At 44.0% G+C, this 16,728-nt stretch overlaps 1 protein-coding gene across 2 annotated transcripts in view; it reads right to left on the reverse strand.

Annotated features, from left to right (window-relative positions):
* Positions 1 to 16,728, reverse strand: part of ADAMTS3 (ADAM metallopeptidase with thrombospondin type 1 motif 3) — a 675,879-nt gene that overhangs the window by 228,177 nt on the left and 430,974 nt on the right. For both annotated transcript variants that reach the window (XM_069630646.1, XM_069630645.1), the window contains exon 5: positions 16,167 to 16,366. In XM_069630646.1, the coding sequence (XP_069486747.1) occupies positions 16,167 to 16,366 (200 nt within the window). The remainder of the gene's footprint in view (positions 1 to 16,166; positions 16,367 to 16,728) is intronic.

The following is a 16,728-nucleotide window of genomic DNA, read 5'->3' on the forward strand; positions in this document are numbered from 1 at the left end:
TTGGCCATATCTGACCTCCACCGGAAAGCCTTGATTGACAGAATCCAAGAAGTAATTTGGGAATTACTCACATTTCCGGCCCGGATTCTGTCACTTTGGAGATATTGCAGAGGCTGGTGTGGAGCCTCCACTATGATGTGTTCCCCCTGGATAAACGGGCGGTAATTCTTCAATGTCCACACCGTTGCCAGGAGTGCCTTCTCACAATCGTTGAATTTTTCCTCCACAGAGGATAAAGTTTTACTTGCATAGGAGATTACTTTATTGACCTTGTCATGCTTTTGGTATAATACTGCAGTCAAGCATGTATTAGAGAACCCTGTCTCCAAGAAGAACTCCTTGTTTGTGACAGGGTAAGCTAGGCGAGGCGCTTGTGAGAGGCTTCTTTTGAGTTGTCTTACTGCCTCGGCTTGTTCTGGACCCCATTCCCACTTGACCCCCCCTTCAACAGATGAATCAGGGGTCTGGTAATCTCTGCGTAGCCCTCACTGAACTTTCTACTATAATTAGTCAGTCCAAGGAGGCTCCTGAGTTCCCGCAGAGTTGTGGGCTCTTTCAATTTCTGGAGTGCTTCCACTTTCGTTTCCTGGAGACAGAGACCCTGCAGAGTAATCTCATGCCCCAAGAAATTGACACGGGTTCTACACCACTGTGCCTTTTGAAAGCAAAGTTTTGCTCCGGCAGCCCTCAACTGTGTCAGAACATAACGGATCTCCGCTATGTGTTCCTCCACAGTTGAGCTTTTGATGAGGACATCATCTACATAAACCAGGTTACCCCTCTCACGCAGGTCGGGCATGGCCTTATGTAGAAACATTTTGAATTCATTGCCGGAGTTGATGTATCCGAAGGGAGTCTGGGTCCATGTGTACTGCTGGCCCCCAAAGGTAAAAGCCAGCTTGTATTGGTCCTCCCTACTGACAGGTACATCCCAGTATCCATTGGTTAGGTCTATTGCAGTGAATACCTGTGACCCCTGGATCTGGGCCAGCCCTTGGTCAATGTAGGGAAGTGGCCATCGGGAAGTATGGATCCGTTTGTTGAGCTCCCTAAGGTCAGAGCAGAGTCTCCACTGGCTGTTTGGCTTCAATATCCCAGCACCAGATTATTGAAGGTGCTGTGGACTGGATGGATTATCCCACGGGACTCAAGGTTCTTAATTATTTCAGTAAGGGAATCCATTGATGCGAGAGGCAAGCGATATTGCTTCACAAACACTGTAGTCATGCCAGGGTCTGTGGGAATTGTTGTTGTGTGGATGACGGTGCGACCACAGTCATATGAGTCCACCGCAAAGAGATATTGAAAATCCACGAAAACTTGTTTCAACTTTTGCTTCTGCTCCAGAGTCTCACAGGCATCAGCTAGGTTGGCTCTCTCTTCAACCATCTGCCTGAAGCCTGGAAAGACTTCTGGATTCGCTATCTCAGCGGCCTCCTCCAGCTCGGTGGAGAAGTCCCTGGTCAGAGTGCTGATTTGGACTGGTAGCTTCAGGTGGGGAAGGCAGTCCTCACGGACCTGGAAAATGACCTCATCCCTCCTGAAGTCACAAGTCACATCTTCCTTACCATAAGGGCAGGAAGTGTACACCAGGAAGTTCCCCACATGCCGGTTAAAGATCCTGTCTGGTGTTGTGTTGTCATCACTGTCACTGTCAAAACAGTCCTTGGGGATTGGTCCTAACAGTTCATTGCCTAAATCAATGGAAAAATGTCGGTCATCAACCGCCATTCCAATAATGGTGCCTGTGGGTAGAGTGATACTCTTTAAGTCGCTGTTATCCACCTCTATTGGAATGGTGTCATGTTCTATGTTGACTAATGGTGTTGGGTTTACCCCCAACCCTTGCTGTTGGAGAGAAGCATTTAGATGAATGTAAGCATCAGGGTTTTTCAATTTCTGTCCTCTTTTAACTTTCACTTCCAGGGAGAATTGTTGGGTCCTTTCTGGGATGGTGACTTCCTCTCCAATCTGAATTTCAACTGCATAAGGCAGCAGTTGAGCTGACCTAAATGCTTTCTCTGGATCATCAAAGCCCATGGGATTATCCACTAATCGGGCCAAGCTTTGAAGTTTATTAGGTCCAAACTAATGGCAAAGCGATTGAGAATATCACTGCCTAAGTAAAAGGCGGCAGTGACGTCTCGCACGACCCAACAATTATGAACTATGTTCTTGTTGCTTATGGAAATTTTGAGCATACACCTGCTTGGCAGGAGATGTTTGGAGTTGGGTGTTTCCAGGTCCATTTCCCATTTGTCTATGAGTCTAAATGTGGGAATAGTTGGATCTTTTGGGAGTTGGCGGAACATGGCTTCACTGATGAAGATCTTACCGTTGTTCACATACACTTGGGCGAGAACAGAGTCCTTCCCTTCATTTAACTGAACAGGGATGAACAACTGCTCTCCTATTTGCTGAATATCAGCCAGGCTCTGAGCTGTTTTCACATCTTTCTGGACTATAGGAGTGGGAATGTCTGATTGTGGATTGGTAAAGAATTTCAGAGTGTTTCCTTCCAGTGTGCAATGCCACCTTAGACTGGAAGGAAGGTTGATTTTCAGAAATAGAGAGGACCCCCCAATACCAGTCTGTTGTCCTACTGCTATTACTGTCACGTCTGTAATTTGGTTGTTCTGGAAGTGAAATTCTACTTGGTCAGATTTTTGTTCAACCATGTGGCATGTGCCGTTTAAACTAACATGGTTGACACTCTGTTTCCATTTTATTGGTCGGCTAGTCTTTGTCCTGAGGACCTTGTTTACGCAGTCTATTAGGGGTGACAACCTTCTCAGTAGGTCATTCCCCAGTAAACAAGGGGTGCCCTCTGGAGTCACAACTATGACCGGGTGTTTCACCTTGTGTCACCCAATTTTAATGTCCAAATCCGCAGTCCCCTCGACGGGAATTTCCTTCCCGTCAAAGTTCTGAAGTTGTCCAGGAAGAGAGGTGAGAGGAATTTGGTATTTCTCCTCCTTTCCTGAATTCAGTTCATCAAAGGCCTTTTTGGACAGAAGGGTAGCTTGGGATCCAGTGTCCACCAGTGCCAAAATTGTACCCTGCCCCTGTACTTGAACCAGGGCATAGTATCTTCCCTCCTTCTGTGCAAGGGGGCACAGATAATGCACATTTTTGACAACTGGTGGGTTAATTTTCTAGTTTTGGACACTGAAAGAGAAGAGATTTGTACAGAATTCTGTGGGGAGCCTAGGGAATCTGAAAGAAAAAGGTGGCAACTAGAGATGGGAGAAATTTTGAGTTCCCCTGGTTCTGGTTCAGGGCTGCTCCCACCTTTTTGGAGGCAGTCCCCAGGATGGGTTTGAACCAGGGGATTTCGATGCTGTTGATTCTGGGATTGGATGATGGGCGGCGCTAGCTCAGTCCCCACATCTACCCAGTCTGGATTTGAATCCTTTGGGACCCATTTCTCTTTGGGAGGAGTTCCCCCATCTCTGAAAGAGAAGATTCTTTTCCCAGGATCCTCTGAGGACCCCTCTCCTTGAAATTGAAAGATCTGTACCTCCTCCACAAAATTGGTCTGTTTGGATCCTTTGTTTCTCCTACCCCCCCTCTGCTCCTTGGGTGGCAGACTTTCAGGGGCAGGTGATTTTCGTTCCAGTTCCTGGGTTTCCAGGGGCTTTTTACAAGTGGGGAAGGAAGCTTCCTCCAAGGCTTTACACCCCCCCTTCCCCTTGTGCCTCCTCCCTGGCAACCGGTGGGTTGTCGGGGTGCTGCCCCCGTCATTGTTCTAGAGCACCAGGTCCAGAGTTCGGGTCATTCTGCGCCGGCATGTCCCTCTGAGGGTTCAGCTGAGCCCTCATCATGCGACCCAGATGCTGTGCCATATTTTGGACCTGGCGCTCTAGCTGTGAAACCCGCTCAGGCTGATACGGGGTTCTGTTTTCTCCCCTGGGCTGATCCCGGGAAGGGTAGCTATCCCTTCTCTGGTAATACCCTAGGTTGGGAAGATTTGGGTACCCCTCCACCCCTGGCCTCCTCTCTCCCAGATTAGGTTGTCTGGTCTCAGGAAATTGGGGAAAGAAGGATGGATGATTTTGGGGTTGAAAGTTTTGTGGATACCTGCGAAAGGAGTTCTGTCCAGGATTTGGGGAGTTTCTGCCCTTCTGGGGGAAGTTAGGAGGGAAGTTCCCTGGGTTAGGTGCATAGTTGGATTCCCCCCCTTGGGCTGGAGGAGTCCACACATAACCCAGGATGGGTCTGTTCCCCTTGTAGCGGGGACTTACATAGTCAGGGGAGTGAGGGATCCCATTTGTGGGACTACCTCCTTGGCTCCCTGTCTGTGACTGGCCCGAGGGCCTTCTGGGCTTGGGATTATTTTTGTTGTGCAGGCAAGTTTTTAGGCCCCCATCTCCAAATCTACAATGGGGGCACCCTTTACCTCTGCCATCTTAGCAGCAGCAGGGGTGCTGGTTGTTTTGGGGCTTTTTTGAGTATTCTTGTTGTCTATGGGCTTTTGCACCTCATAGATCCGGGTGGCCTCTTCAATGACCCAGTCTAGCGACCTTTTCTCATGAAAATCTCTCACTAGCTGGGTCATGATGTACTTTATTAGAGCATGGAAAAACGCATTAACAAATTCTCTGCTGTCCGTGCGCACCCTTATGGTAGTCTGCGCAAAGGCACGCTTTAGTTCCTGCAAAAATTCTTGTGTGGCCTGTTCCTCCCCACATTGCAAGTTGTAGGCTGCCTTGCGAGCCTCTTGGGGATTTCTGTGTACAGAAAATTGCTTCAAGATGGCCGCCCTATAGGTGGACCATATAGAATGGTTTTGGTCCTCCAGCCCTGCAAAGAAACTGGACTATTCTGGTGAGAATGTCCATTTCACATACTGAATGCAGCTCCTACTGTCTTTCAAATGGAAAGTTTCCATCATCTCCTCAAAGAGCTCTAAGTGCTCCCAAACAGAATACTTAGCATTCTTATGATAAGGCATGATGACGCTCCTTATTGCTTTGATTTGTTTTAAGGGGTCCTTCAGCAAGGCCCTTTTTGCCTATTGGCCGTCTTAGTTCAGGTAACCCTGGTCCATTTATCCTCTGACTCAGAGACACTGCTCCCAGAGGTGCCCGTCTGATCTTCTAGGTTCTCCTGGATTCTGCGAGCCTGGCAATGGCTGGCAGAATGTGGGGACCTAGTCTCCTGTGTCCTGGGGCGCTCAGAGGAGTCTTCTGATTCCTCCTTGCTCCCAGGATTTGATGGGTATCCCCCCCACTGTCCTAGCTGGGCAGAGGTTTTTAGGATGCCCTTAGTGGGCCTACTCTCCTGGAGTTCCCCACTAATCTTCACAGTACTTGGGTACCCATACCCAGACACCCGCCCATCCATTCCTGGGAGGTGCTGTTCTATGAGCCCCATACTTCTGACTGGATAGTAATCTGCCATCCCCGTGGCCCTGGGCTCATGTGCGCCAGTGGACATGGGGGTGGCAGAGTCCAGGGACTGGGAGAGATGAAGGCCTCTGGTACTGGAGTTCCTGAGGTTATGCTCAGCTGTTTCCCTTTCCCAGCAAACCTCATCTCTATTGTGTTCCTTTCTGTTCCTCAATCAAGGCCTTACTAGTCACTACCAGTCTCTCTTACATGGCTACCTGCCTGTGGAGCCTATCATTTTTCTCACAGAGAGCCTCATTTTCTCTCTGTGCTTCCTGGTTTGTCTTTGAGCACTGGGCCAGTCTTTGCTGCAGGAGGGTTACCTCCCGAGTCCTGTCCATACTGGCCTGCCCCTTCCTTGCCAGAGCATTGTCCACCCTCCTGGTGTGCTCTAACAATCTATCATGCTCTTTTTGGAGGTCACCCAGTCCCTGGGGGGCCAGGTGATTTTCTTCCAGTTTCCCTTTTAAGTGACAGACTTCCTGGTCTAAGGTGTCCTATTGCTGGCAAGAGCCTGCCTTTGTGCCGCCAGGTCGTCCCTCTGTCTTTGAAGGGCACCAGCTTTCTGGCGCTCTTCATCAAACTCTGCCTGGGTGTCCAGGTCTTTCCCAATTAATTTGTTGCTCTCTGCCTTCTGTCTATCTAGGTGGCTTTGCATAGTGACTACCTGCTCTGCGCATACCCTGTTGAAGTCCAGTTGTCGCTCCAGCTTTTTCTGGCTCTGCAGTAGAGAGTCCACACCTTCTTGGTACTCCTTCTGCAAGGCCAGAATTCTGGTATCCTGGTCTTCCTTTTCCTGTTGCAGGATACCCATATCCTCTTTTATTTTAGCTATATACTGCCTGCTTTCATTTTCTGACTCCTGGCTCCTCTGCAGCCTCTGCTCAGAAGAGTCCAGATCAGATTGGGCCTCTTCTAATGCCATCAGTTGCCTACTTGCCAGATCTTGGCATTCAGCATATTTGTCTTTTATGGCTCCCATAGATAAATACAGATATGCCGCTATCTTGGCAATCTTATTTTGCTCATCCTTGGCCTTGGGGGCCATATATAGTTCACTCAGGGCCACATGTAAAGGACCCTGATCTCTTCAGATATCTAACCCTGTTGCAGTGATCTGTTGTGTGATTGCCTGCAACCACACATTCTGGTCCTGCTCAGTCCACTCACCTCTCACAAATAACTTATATAAAAGGTGTTCTCTAGCTATCTTGATGTCTACCAATGTTGCCATTTTGGAAATATTGATTTCCTTCCTGATGTACAGAAGTTTTTTATTTTATTTTGCAAAACAGACCGTTTCCTTGGAGCGTTCCCTTTTGAGGGGTGCTTTTACAGCGTAACACAGCGTGGTAGCCCACAGGATTTATATATCCTGTCAGTTAGCACACTGTATTAAGCTGCACAAATGGTAGATCTAATCCAGAAGTCCCGCTACAAGCCCCCAATCTGTAAGTGATTTCAATCCAGCACTCCAACTAAGTCAATGCCTAGTATGGGATGCCCAACGGAAACCCTTATTTATATATTTTTATGTCAAAGTTCGTTTAATTCTGGATGATGTACCCTTATAGAACACCCCTCTCTTTGAATTCCCCCGGTCTCACTGAACCAAGAAATAGGTTTGTTTTGGAATATAAAGATTTATTTGAAGAATTAAACAATATATAGATTACACTTTTATGAATATGAATAATATTTGAATATCACACTTATGAATATGAACAATGATCAGCAATGGGTAATATTACAATATCGTCAATCTCTTTAATCAATTAGGAGTAGAAATAGGAAGAATAATCTAGCAGAGAATACTTTGTACGGGTTCAAGGAAATTGCAATGATAGGAAGGAATGCAGCACAGAAATAAACTTGATATGAATTTAACCAAAGACAATGTAATCACTCTTTCCCCCTGTTATTTCTCACTCCCCCCAGTATTCAATATGGCGATATGGAATGAGGGCACACAGGTATCAGGAGGAATAACACTCAACAATTGCAGTTTCAATCCATCCCCCCCCCCCCCAGCAAGCTTAGAGAGAACAGGAATGCTTTAAAACAGGTCAAAATGCTTTAGAATGTGAATGGCAAATGCTAAAAATGACTTTAATTCACTAAATGGATTAAAAACTAGTGAGAGTGGCTTGGGATAGGTTCAGGGCAACACTAGCAATGATTATAGAATGATTAGCAGATGTAAAACAAAATTCAGAAGTAGAAAGCAAGAAAAACCTATTTTTATATGGAATGAAATTTAGCCAAATGCGAAATTGCGGCAACTTTTCTGCGTGCGGGAAACACGATTACGGGAAAACCATAAGGAAATTGAAAACTGACGATGTTAGCTTCAAAATGACAGTAACATTTAGCTTCTAGGACATACGGTTCAGAAGTTACAGAGGTTTTGTGATGGTAGATTTTTCAGAAACAGAGTCAAGATTTCAAAAATGAAAGATGCGCTTTAAAGATTTAGGAATCAAGATGGACTTATACTAAGGAGCTAGGAAAGTACAAGATACCCACTGGAACAACCACCAGAACAGGGTGCCTTCCACTCTGATTGTTGTGCGCCAGGACACTTGACTTTCTTCAGAAAATATCAGCGCACAGATGATTATCACTACAATTATCACAGACTATATAAAGAGAAGAGTTCAGGATGGACACAAGATTCTATAATGCAGTTCTGGATAGGTTGAAATGGATTGAACAGGATTACTGAAAACTAAGAGATGACTATGGACAGTTATATACTAAATACTCACTCCTATGGCTTTGGAATGGAATGGGCCCGTCAAAGATCTGGTCAAGGGTTTGGCTAGGATTCTCTTATCACCGGACAGGTCACAGGCACTGGGCTCTGCTCTCAGCAAGGCCCTCTGGTCTGCACGGCCTCTTGGACTGGGTCTGACGGGTTCTGGGTTACAGCTCTGCTCTGCGGGTCTATCTTGGTTCTAGCATGGGGTTCTTAGCTAGAACAGCAAAGCAGCTCAGCCAGGCTGTTGGATTTTGTGGTGCCCCTTGGAAGTTTAGCGGTTAAAATCAGGTTGCTTAAGATTCTGAAGGCCAGCTGAGAAGAGTTCAGCTTTTGGATTGGGCCTTCCTGCTTCCAAGTTCTAAAGTCTGGATTCTGGGTCTGGTTCTAAAGTCTGGAGACTGGATCTTCCTGCAGGGTGCTTCGCCAAGAAATCAGTTGATGAGTGGAAAGTGTGCGTCTTGTCTGCCCTCAGCAGTCCCTTTTAATCCATTTCCAAAATGGGTGGGGAGGCTGATTATCTATGCCCAAGCCTCTAAGGATATGATAGGTCAGAGAATTCCCTGTCCCCTGATTTGAGAAGGAAACAGTGTGTCATAATGTGCCAGAGTGATGCTGCCATTTACAACCTAGGGAAGAACCTCCCCTTTACTTTTACTTAGAAAATCTAATTTTCCCAAAAAACATATTTCCCCTATGCACAACTTGTTAATATTACATATACACATCACAGATCAATTAAGGCACGTCTCTGTTCAAGTCCCATGTTCCTACGAGTTACGGTTCACAAATTTTTCTGCTTTTGGTTGGTTACACATTTTCGGATCTGTACAATTTTTTACATATACATGCACATACCATCTGGTCATACTTCTATAATTTTTCATGTTCCTAGCACAACCACAGTAGCCATAATATTAAAAACTTTCGTGGTTCAGTCTCAGAACATCGCACAGATTCCAGATTAGTCTTAAAATGTGAGTGAATTTTTCATTTTAATAATCTCTAAATTTCATATTTTTGTCAGTTTGGTACAACATTTTAGAAGCATTTTCCTTAAACATATATTTAATCCAATTTCAAATCCACATTTTCAGTCTGGCCTGCCTCCAAAGCTGGGCTAAGTCAGAGGGTCACATGGCTTGCCTTCCTGCCAGAGCAGTTGTTGCCAGTCACACCCAAATTAGCATTCCTATTCAGATCAAGGAACCCATTGTGTCTTTCTCAGGGCAGCAGAGGAAATCTCCTCCCCTTCTGATTAACATGCCAATGCAAAATCCTCTCCTTTTGGTGGGAATGGACAAGGTGTGAGATCCTCAGGGAAAGAAAGCCTTTTGGAAGTATTAGCTAAATCAGGGTACCTTGTGGTCAATTGTAACATAGTTCCTTGTGAAAACATTACATTTATACATTTAAAATAAACAAACATATCTTTACTTCCAGTCTTTTTAGAATATAGTTTTGAATTGTATCCACCTCTTAGGCTTCTGATAGCAAGTCTTTCTTTGGCATAGTTTGAGTCAATGTACAACTTTACACATGATGAGTTTTAAATCGCCGGCTTCTGACAGAGGTGAGTAACGGTACTACACCCATTTTTGAGAAAGATTTCTTCCAGCTCAACCATCCTCAAAAGTGGACTTTGTTCAGATAATATATACTTCTGTGGACATTGTATTTATGTGGATTCTCAAAGTAGAATGATGTTCAGCACCCAACAAGGAGGTTGGATCTTTTTGGGTGGTTTGTGAGCCATGATTTTTGCAAATTTGACAGTCAGGAAAAACTGATTTTTAAAACAGCTCTGTGTTTCTTTTGCAATGATTTAGCTCTGTAGGCAGCCAAATGATGGGTTTTGGCAGTGGTCTCCTGTGTCCCCACTGACATAAGCAAAAGTGGATGGCGGCCTATTTTTCAGATTTTTACTGCGCACTTTCTGGTGATTTATTTGCGAGCAGCATACTTTCCAGTGGCCATTTCTGAGGTTTCTGCTGCCAGCAATGCACGGTAATGTTGCAGGGCCTGGACCAGTGGGTTGAAACATCCCACAATGTGGCGGGTGTTAGTATGAGAACAGCTATACCAAATGTGTCATAATATCACTGTGTTCTAGTTGAGTGGTGGTATATAGGAGAGAGTAAGCGGGGTGGTGTGATATGATGGTATCCATCCGTTCCATGCACTCCATCCATTCCATGCACTCCATCCGTTCTATCCGTTCGGTCCACTCTATCCATTCCATGCGCTCCATCCGTTCCATGCGCTCCATCCATTCCATGCACTCCCTCTATTCCATGCACTCCAACTGTTCCATGCACTCCAACCATTCCATGCACTCCAAATGTTGTAAGCATGTCAAGGGAACCTTTGAGCACATGATTTGGGAATGCTACGAATTAAGAAGCTTCTGCAGGGAGGTATCTTCAAGAATGAATAAGGTTCTTATGTTAAATGAAGACTTTGATTGTTTGAGTATAATTCTGGGTGAGGAAGACTTGGTAGAAGATCTATCTTTCCCACAAGGTTGTTGGTTTTTCAGGGCTGCAAACTCAGCAAAAGAAATTATTCTGAGGAATTGGAAGAGTGACGAAACACTGAATGTGTCAGAATGGATGATAGACCTACAACAAGTGTCGAGAATTATCCTTCACAGAGATATGAAAATGAACTTATTTGAGCAAATCTGGGGAATATCGTTTTGAACTGTAAGATTTTTTTTTTTACGTGAATCTGTCTCTAATGCTTGATTGTTTTCTGAAAATAACTGACGTGACATGTGTTTTGCACTCAAAATGTGATTAACTTTGATATATGTTTTGTTATCTTGTGCCTGTTGATGTTTGCTTTCTTTGCTTTGGTTTTATTTTGTAAATAATGTAATAAACATGTAAATGAATTAGTGGACACTCCCTTCCCCTGCACACCTCATAAACTGGTAATACAACAAGTGAAAATGTATCCAAAGGGTTATAGATTTATATTCAAATTTCAGTCATATCGACAGTGGAGTCTACAATAGTTGAATTCATACATCCATTCAGTAAATTCTGTGTAATATATACATTTATTCTAAGTATGAACACAAAATATAATTTCAGCAAAAAGCAATTCAACAAGAAGTGCGATCGCACACATCCGAAAAGAGCTCGATGCATTTCGGGAATAACTATCCCTTCATCACAAGTACAAATATTATAGTTCAATGGTTTGTTCAGTCTTCACGCTTCAATTTCATCTTCAAAGCAAATTAAATACTAATGTCAATTTAGGGTCAGTCAATATGTACAAATTCTGATCAAACATGTGTATGAGAATATACAATAAACCATCTAGGCAATAGAGAATGATGTCACCTTGCTTGGATATCTGGAGCAATACATCTGTATGTTGGAGATCACAATGATCCTCTCACTATATTCCCTGAGTATAGCTGTGGCTTCTCATCTCGAGTTCTCCAAAATGTATTGCACGTGACTGTGCAACTGATTCTAGCTAACATGGATTTGTGCAGTAATACATATATACAATAAAAGTTAGGGTAAAAAAGTCGATGGGCCTACCCCAGGGGTCCTCTAAATGCACTAATTTGATGTGCAGGTGATGTTTCGAGCAGTTGGGGAATCCGCAATTGGCAGGTTCTTGTGGTGAGAAACTTCCATGAACCTATTAAACATAGATAGATGTAGGTGAATCTACCGGATATATAGCGCAGAGGCCTGTAAGTGTATAGATGGTAAAAGTGCCATCTTACCTCAGACTTGCTAAGGATGCGCCTGATACAAGAGTTAAATGCAGAATTCCAGATGTGCGTGCTACAACAGTTTGGAACAGGGTACCAGACACAAAATCTGTTAAAGGAAAATTATATATTTACCCATAAAAATTGGCTCATCCATATAACTTACTCTAGTGGTTTATTAGTTGTGTAATGACTTACCCAAAGAGAACGTAAAATAGCATCTGTTTGCGTTTTCAAGTTGGCTGCTTAGCTATTCCCGAAACGCGTGGAGCTCTTTTAGAATATGTTTATTTGCACTTCTTGTTGAATTGCTTTTTTGCTGAAATTGTATTTTGTGTTCATACTTACGAGTAAATGTATACATCACACAGAATGTACTGAATGGATATTTGAATTCAACTACCGCAGAGATGTATTTAACTACTGTAGAGACTCCACTGTCAATATGACTGAAATTTTAATATAAATCTATAACCCTTTGGATAAATTATGACTGCTTGTATTACCAGTTTATGAGGTGTGAAGGGGACGGGAGTGTCCACTAATTTAGGACACTTTATTCTTTCTTGCGTATACTTTTTTCAGTGGCATCTAGTAGTGAAATAGGCCTGTACGTCCCAGGGTCATCCTGCCCCCTTTTTTGTACAATGGTATGATGGTCGCTTTTTGACAGGAACTAGGTATCAAGCCAGAAGCAGATATTTCATTAAACAAGCGATAAAAGACTGGAACCCAAATTTCTGGAGTGCACTTAAATAGGTCAATAGGTAAACAATCCGGACCAGGTGCCATCCGTAACTTGATGTTCTAAGGCCCTCCCTAATGTTTTCCATTGTAAAATTAAGGGCCGGAAAATCCATTCCAGATTCGAAACAGGGCACGTCATTATCTTTTGACCAGATTTCTTTGTGTTTTCAATAGTTGGTTAAAAAATATAATGATCCATACCTCCTTCGGAATGCACCATTCTAATTGTTTGTTTTCAACGTTCTGGGCTAATGACACTTGTGTCCAAAAACCTGCACTATCCTCCTTAATGGCTGCTTCCAATAACCCTGCCCATTGTTTTTCCCCCCGATTTTATGCTGCCTACCCTCACTCACTCACCACTGTGTTTTCTTTTTTAGTTATTTGAACTATTTGTTATATGTTCCGAACAATTATGGGACTGGCTCCCTTTCAGATATCAAAGGCTTGTGCCCTGTGAAAAACCAACCCAAGAACCTCAATGGGCTGTTGAGCCCTGCAAAAGAAACTTTGATCATTAAGTGGTGTTTGTGCCCAGTGAAAAACTCAATCACCTTAACAGGTGACTGTGCCCTTTTGGAGAACATACACACGTTTGATAAGTGTGTGATCAGGATTCAATAACATTTCTTGCATTATAGTCAATACAATGGAAATGTGCAAGAGAGCAACTTACAAGGTCTCTCACTCACAGACACTACTACTATCAGTTTCCCAACCCCATAGACGACAAAACAACCCTCTCCAATTTTCAGTGTCTGACATGTAATGGGTAAAAAGATCCTCATCATGCGAGCTGGTGTCTTGGCTACGGGTACATGTGAATCCCTAGACTTTCACAATTAAAAGTTTGTTCATTTTTGTAAATTATTTTCCTTAGTTTAGAGACAATAGCACCATCCACACAGAAATACCTCTTGCGGCCTGCACTCTTGTGATTGTCAGCGTAGTAATTCTACGGCAAATCCCACAACTGCTGCTGGCTATTCAGACAACTTGCTGTTCCAGTACTCTAACGGGTTATCATCCATTTGCACAAGTGAAATGTCCAATAGGTAGGCATCCAGAATCTTTGCATCTGATGGTATGCTATATGTTGCTGATGATGCATCTGTTTTCAAGGGGCTTGAGTCACTGAGCAGGTGGCCCCGCAGATTCTCTTCTCTGCAGCCTCTAATCCTACATTTCACACAGATTTCAACAGGTGTCTGCACGTTGATACCACCACATTCATCACTTGAGATGCCTTGTGTAGTTGGTACCATTTTTGCTGGTTGGTGTTCTCCCTGTTCCCTGTGTTAACGCACCCATTGATGATGGAAGCACTTCAGCAATGCATCCTTACCAATTTCAAGAGATTATCCTCCTTGTAATGCTTGCTGCAATACTTCCTCCCCTCAAACATATGGATGAAAAGCCACCATGTTTACTTTGAAACATGCATTCACAAGTGAAGCCAGCAGATACTCAAGGTTACCTTTAAATCCAACTACCCATAGATCACCATGGATGTTGAAAACAAGTCCCTCACAAGGTGTGCCACATTTCCACCACCTGCCATGGCACAGGCCCTTTCAATGTAGGCCAGGTTACGCTCAAATAGGTAGACCTGAGGAAGGACCTCAGGCAGTGTTGCATTGTGATGGCTAACATTGTTTGGTGGTCTCCTCAAAAGGTCATAGCTCAGAGTAAACATTAGACAGCAGCTGACACTGACAGTGTTAAACATGTCAAATCTAGAGATCTGATGTGAGTGTTGCAGTAATCTGTGATGGCATTGCACTGCTCACATAGCCAATCTAGCATGTGCAAAGTAAAGATCTAACAGATGTCCATTAAGGTATTCAGCTTGTGCATTTGGGGCCCTTGCATTTGGGGAATTTGATTGTGGTATGGTAAGCCCAGCTGCAATGGGTGCTCATCTTCTTAGCCACAGCAACTATTGGATCTGATTGGCATCCCACCGTAGCATAACCTGTGAAAAGCTGGTGGTGTTAGGGTACAAGAAGCTGGAGGATGTCATGAGGCCAACTCGTTAAAGATAATAGAGGGATGTGGCGACCATTGAGGAGAATGTGAAATTTGAGTTGTCCGTTCCAGAAGCATGGAACGCAGGCTGAATCTGATTATAATCCTGTGGTGTTGGTGGGAATAGTGGGTGAGAGAGCTAACTTTTACGGTCTAATGGATTTATACTACTCAAATCAAAAGCAGATGAATTACAGAGAGAACCACTCTAATGGTCTTCTTGTGTTCAATAGCAAACACATATGGAGGTCAGCCTGTGACTGAGTAATCAGGTATGCTTTTGTCATGCATCTGTCATCGATTTGTGTTTCTGTAGGTCAAAAGTATCCCACTTACAATAAAGTAATTTCTCTCCACTTAGACATATAATCATTTTCATAAGTGGAAATAAAAACAGGTCATGAGACTTTATAGCTGTGCTCAGCCCTTCAACAAAGGTTCCTCTGCACCTGGTGCAACCTTTTAAACAAGGTTTTATTGTTATTGCAAACACAGTATTGCCAGACTGGGTGCTAAGAGCAGATATGCTGTGCACAATAATGGGCCATATGCAGTTGAGGCCAGGGCTCATTGGAGAGCCCCTCTTCATGTCCATGGCAGGCCAGGGCAGGGAAGGGTGGTGAGACCCGGCAATGTGGAAAAGGACAAAATGTGTCCTCGTTCAGGACCGATAAGTGGGGGGCTTTGGAGTGGGAATTTGTAGAGGGGAAGCCTGCTGGGCCCAGCAGAGAAAGGCTGAGTCAGGGTGCAAGCAGCATGCAGCTTGTTCAGATCCAAGGTTTGGATGGTTAGATTTAGCCTACATTCTGAGCAATCTGATTAGCAGTGCACCTGCCCAGGGCACTAATAACATATTTTGAGTTTACATTGTTGGCCGGGGTAAAGTAAGCTCACAGCATTCTCGATGCACAAACCAAACAATGTTATGAAATAAACCCACTTCTTGCTCCCTCACAGCGCATCACACCCCAGGAAAGACCTGTCTGGTGTCAACCCACACTGAACCACACACTCACAAACATGGGGGGATTGTTTTTGGATGAGAGGCAGATTTAGGAGCTCTGGCCAGGGAAGCAGTACCTTGATTGTGATTACTTTGAGTGAGCAACAGGAGTGCACCATTTAGCATTAAACTATTGCAGCAAACCAACATATGTTTGTCACGTGACGGTTATAGGGCGGAATTGTGCACCCATGACAAAGCCTGAACAGGTTAGGGTTTTCTCCAGATATTCCAGGCGGTTCTTATGTATTATTGCAAGCGGCGACGCTTTGCTATTTCAGTGAAACACCTCTCCCTTAGGTGTCTAAAGTGTCTAAATGTACAGCGCTCTTTGAGCAGAATCAGGTGTATGAAACCATGAAATGATCTCACAATATCAGAATGGTGCTATTGGAGTAGAGTAACCTCTGGCTCAGGTACACGAGAGCCATTGCATTGCCCATCTGTTACACATTGAGAAGAAGGGAGACTTACTATGAATATTATGGATGAGATACTTACAATATTCATTAAGGTGAGGAGGTAGTTTTGAACGTGCTCTTTGCCATGGAACCGGACGACCGAGTCATCTACACCGAGAAGGACCTCAATGTTGTAATCATTGTCGCCTGCGTGCCGGCGCCGCCTTAATGTTTCGTTGACTTGCTGCTGGATTTTACTGTACATGTTGTCTAAATCCCTGAGACCATCCAGAGCAGACTCTGCAAAGAAAAAGAAAAAGTGGACTCGTTCCAATTAACAGGATCTTCTAATATAGGGTTCATTTAAAATACATGAAGTCCATGCAGTGTAGGTTCTTTGCTTTTGGAACCTCAGACAAAAAGGGACTAAGAACATTACATTCTCAACATGTGCATTCGCAGTAACTTTGTGTAAAAAGAAAATGCTTTTACCTAAATAAATGTATGTGTGTAATTAACACATGGAAATGTATTGTGCTTCAGTATTCATTGCAAAACTATCCATGAAAACGCCCTGTCATATGTGAGCTTGCATTGTGCAACACAGTGCCTAATAACCCAGCATCCCTGAGTGCAGAGCATCGTAACTATGCAATGTCTCT

Source organism: Ambystoma mexicanum, chromosome 6q, assembly GCF_040938575.1.
Source record: "Ambystoma mexicanum isolate Mex_15411 chromosome 6q, UKY_AmexF1_1, whole genome shotgun sequence".
NCBI classification, from domain to species: Eukaryota; Metazoa; Chordata; class Amphibia; order Caudata; family Ambystomatidae; genus Ambystoma; species Ambystoma mexicanum.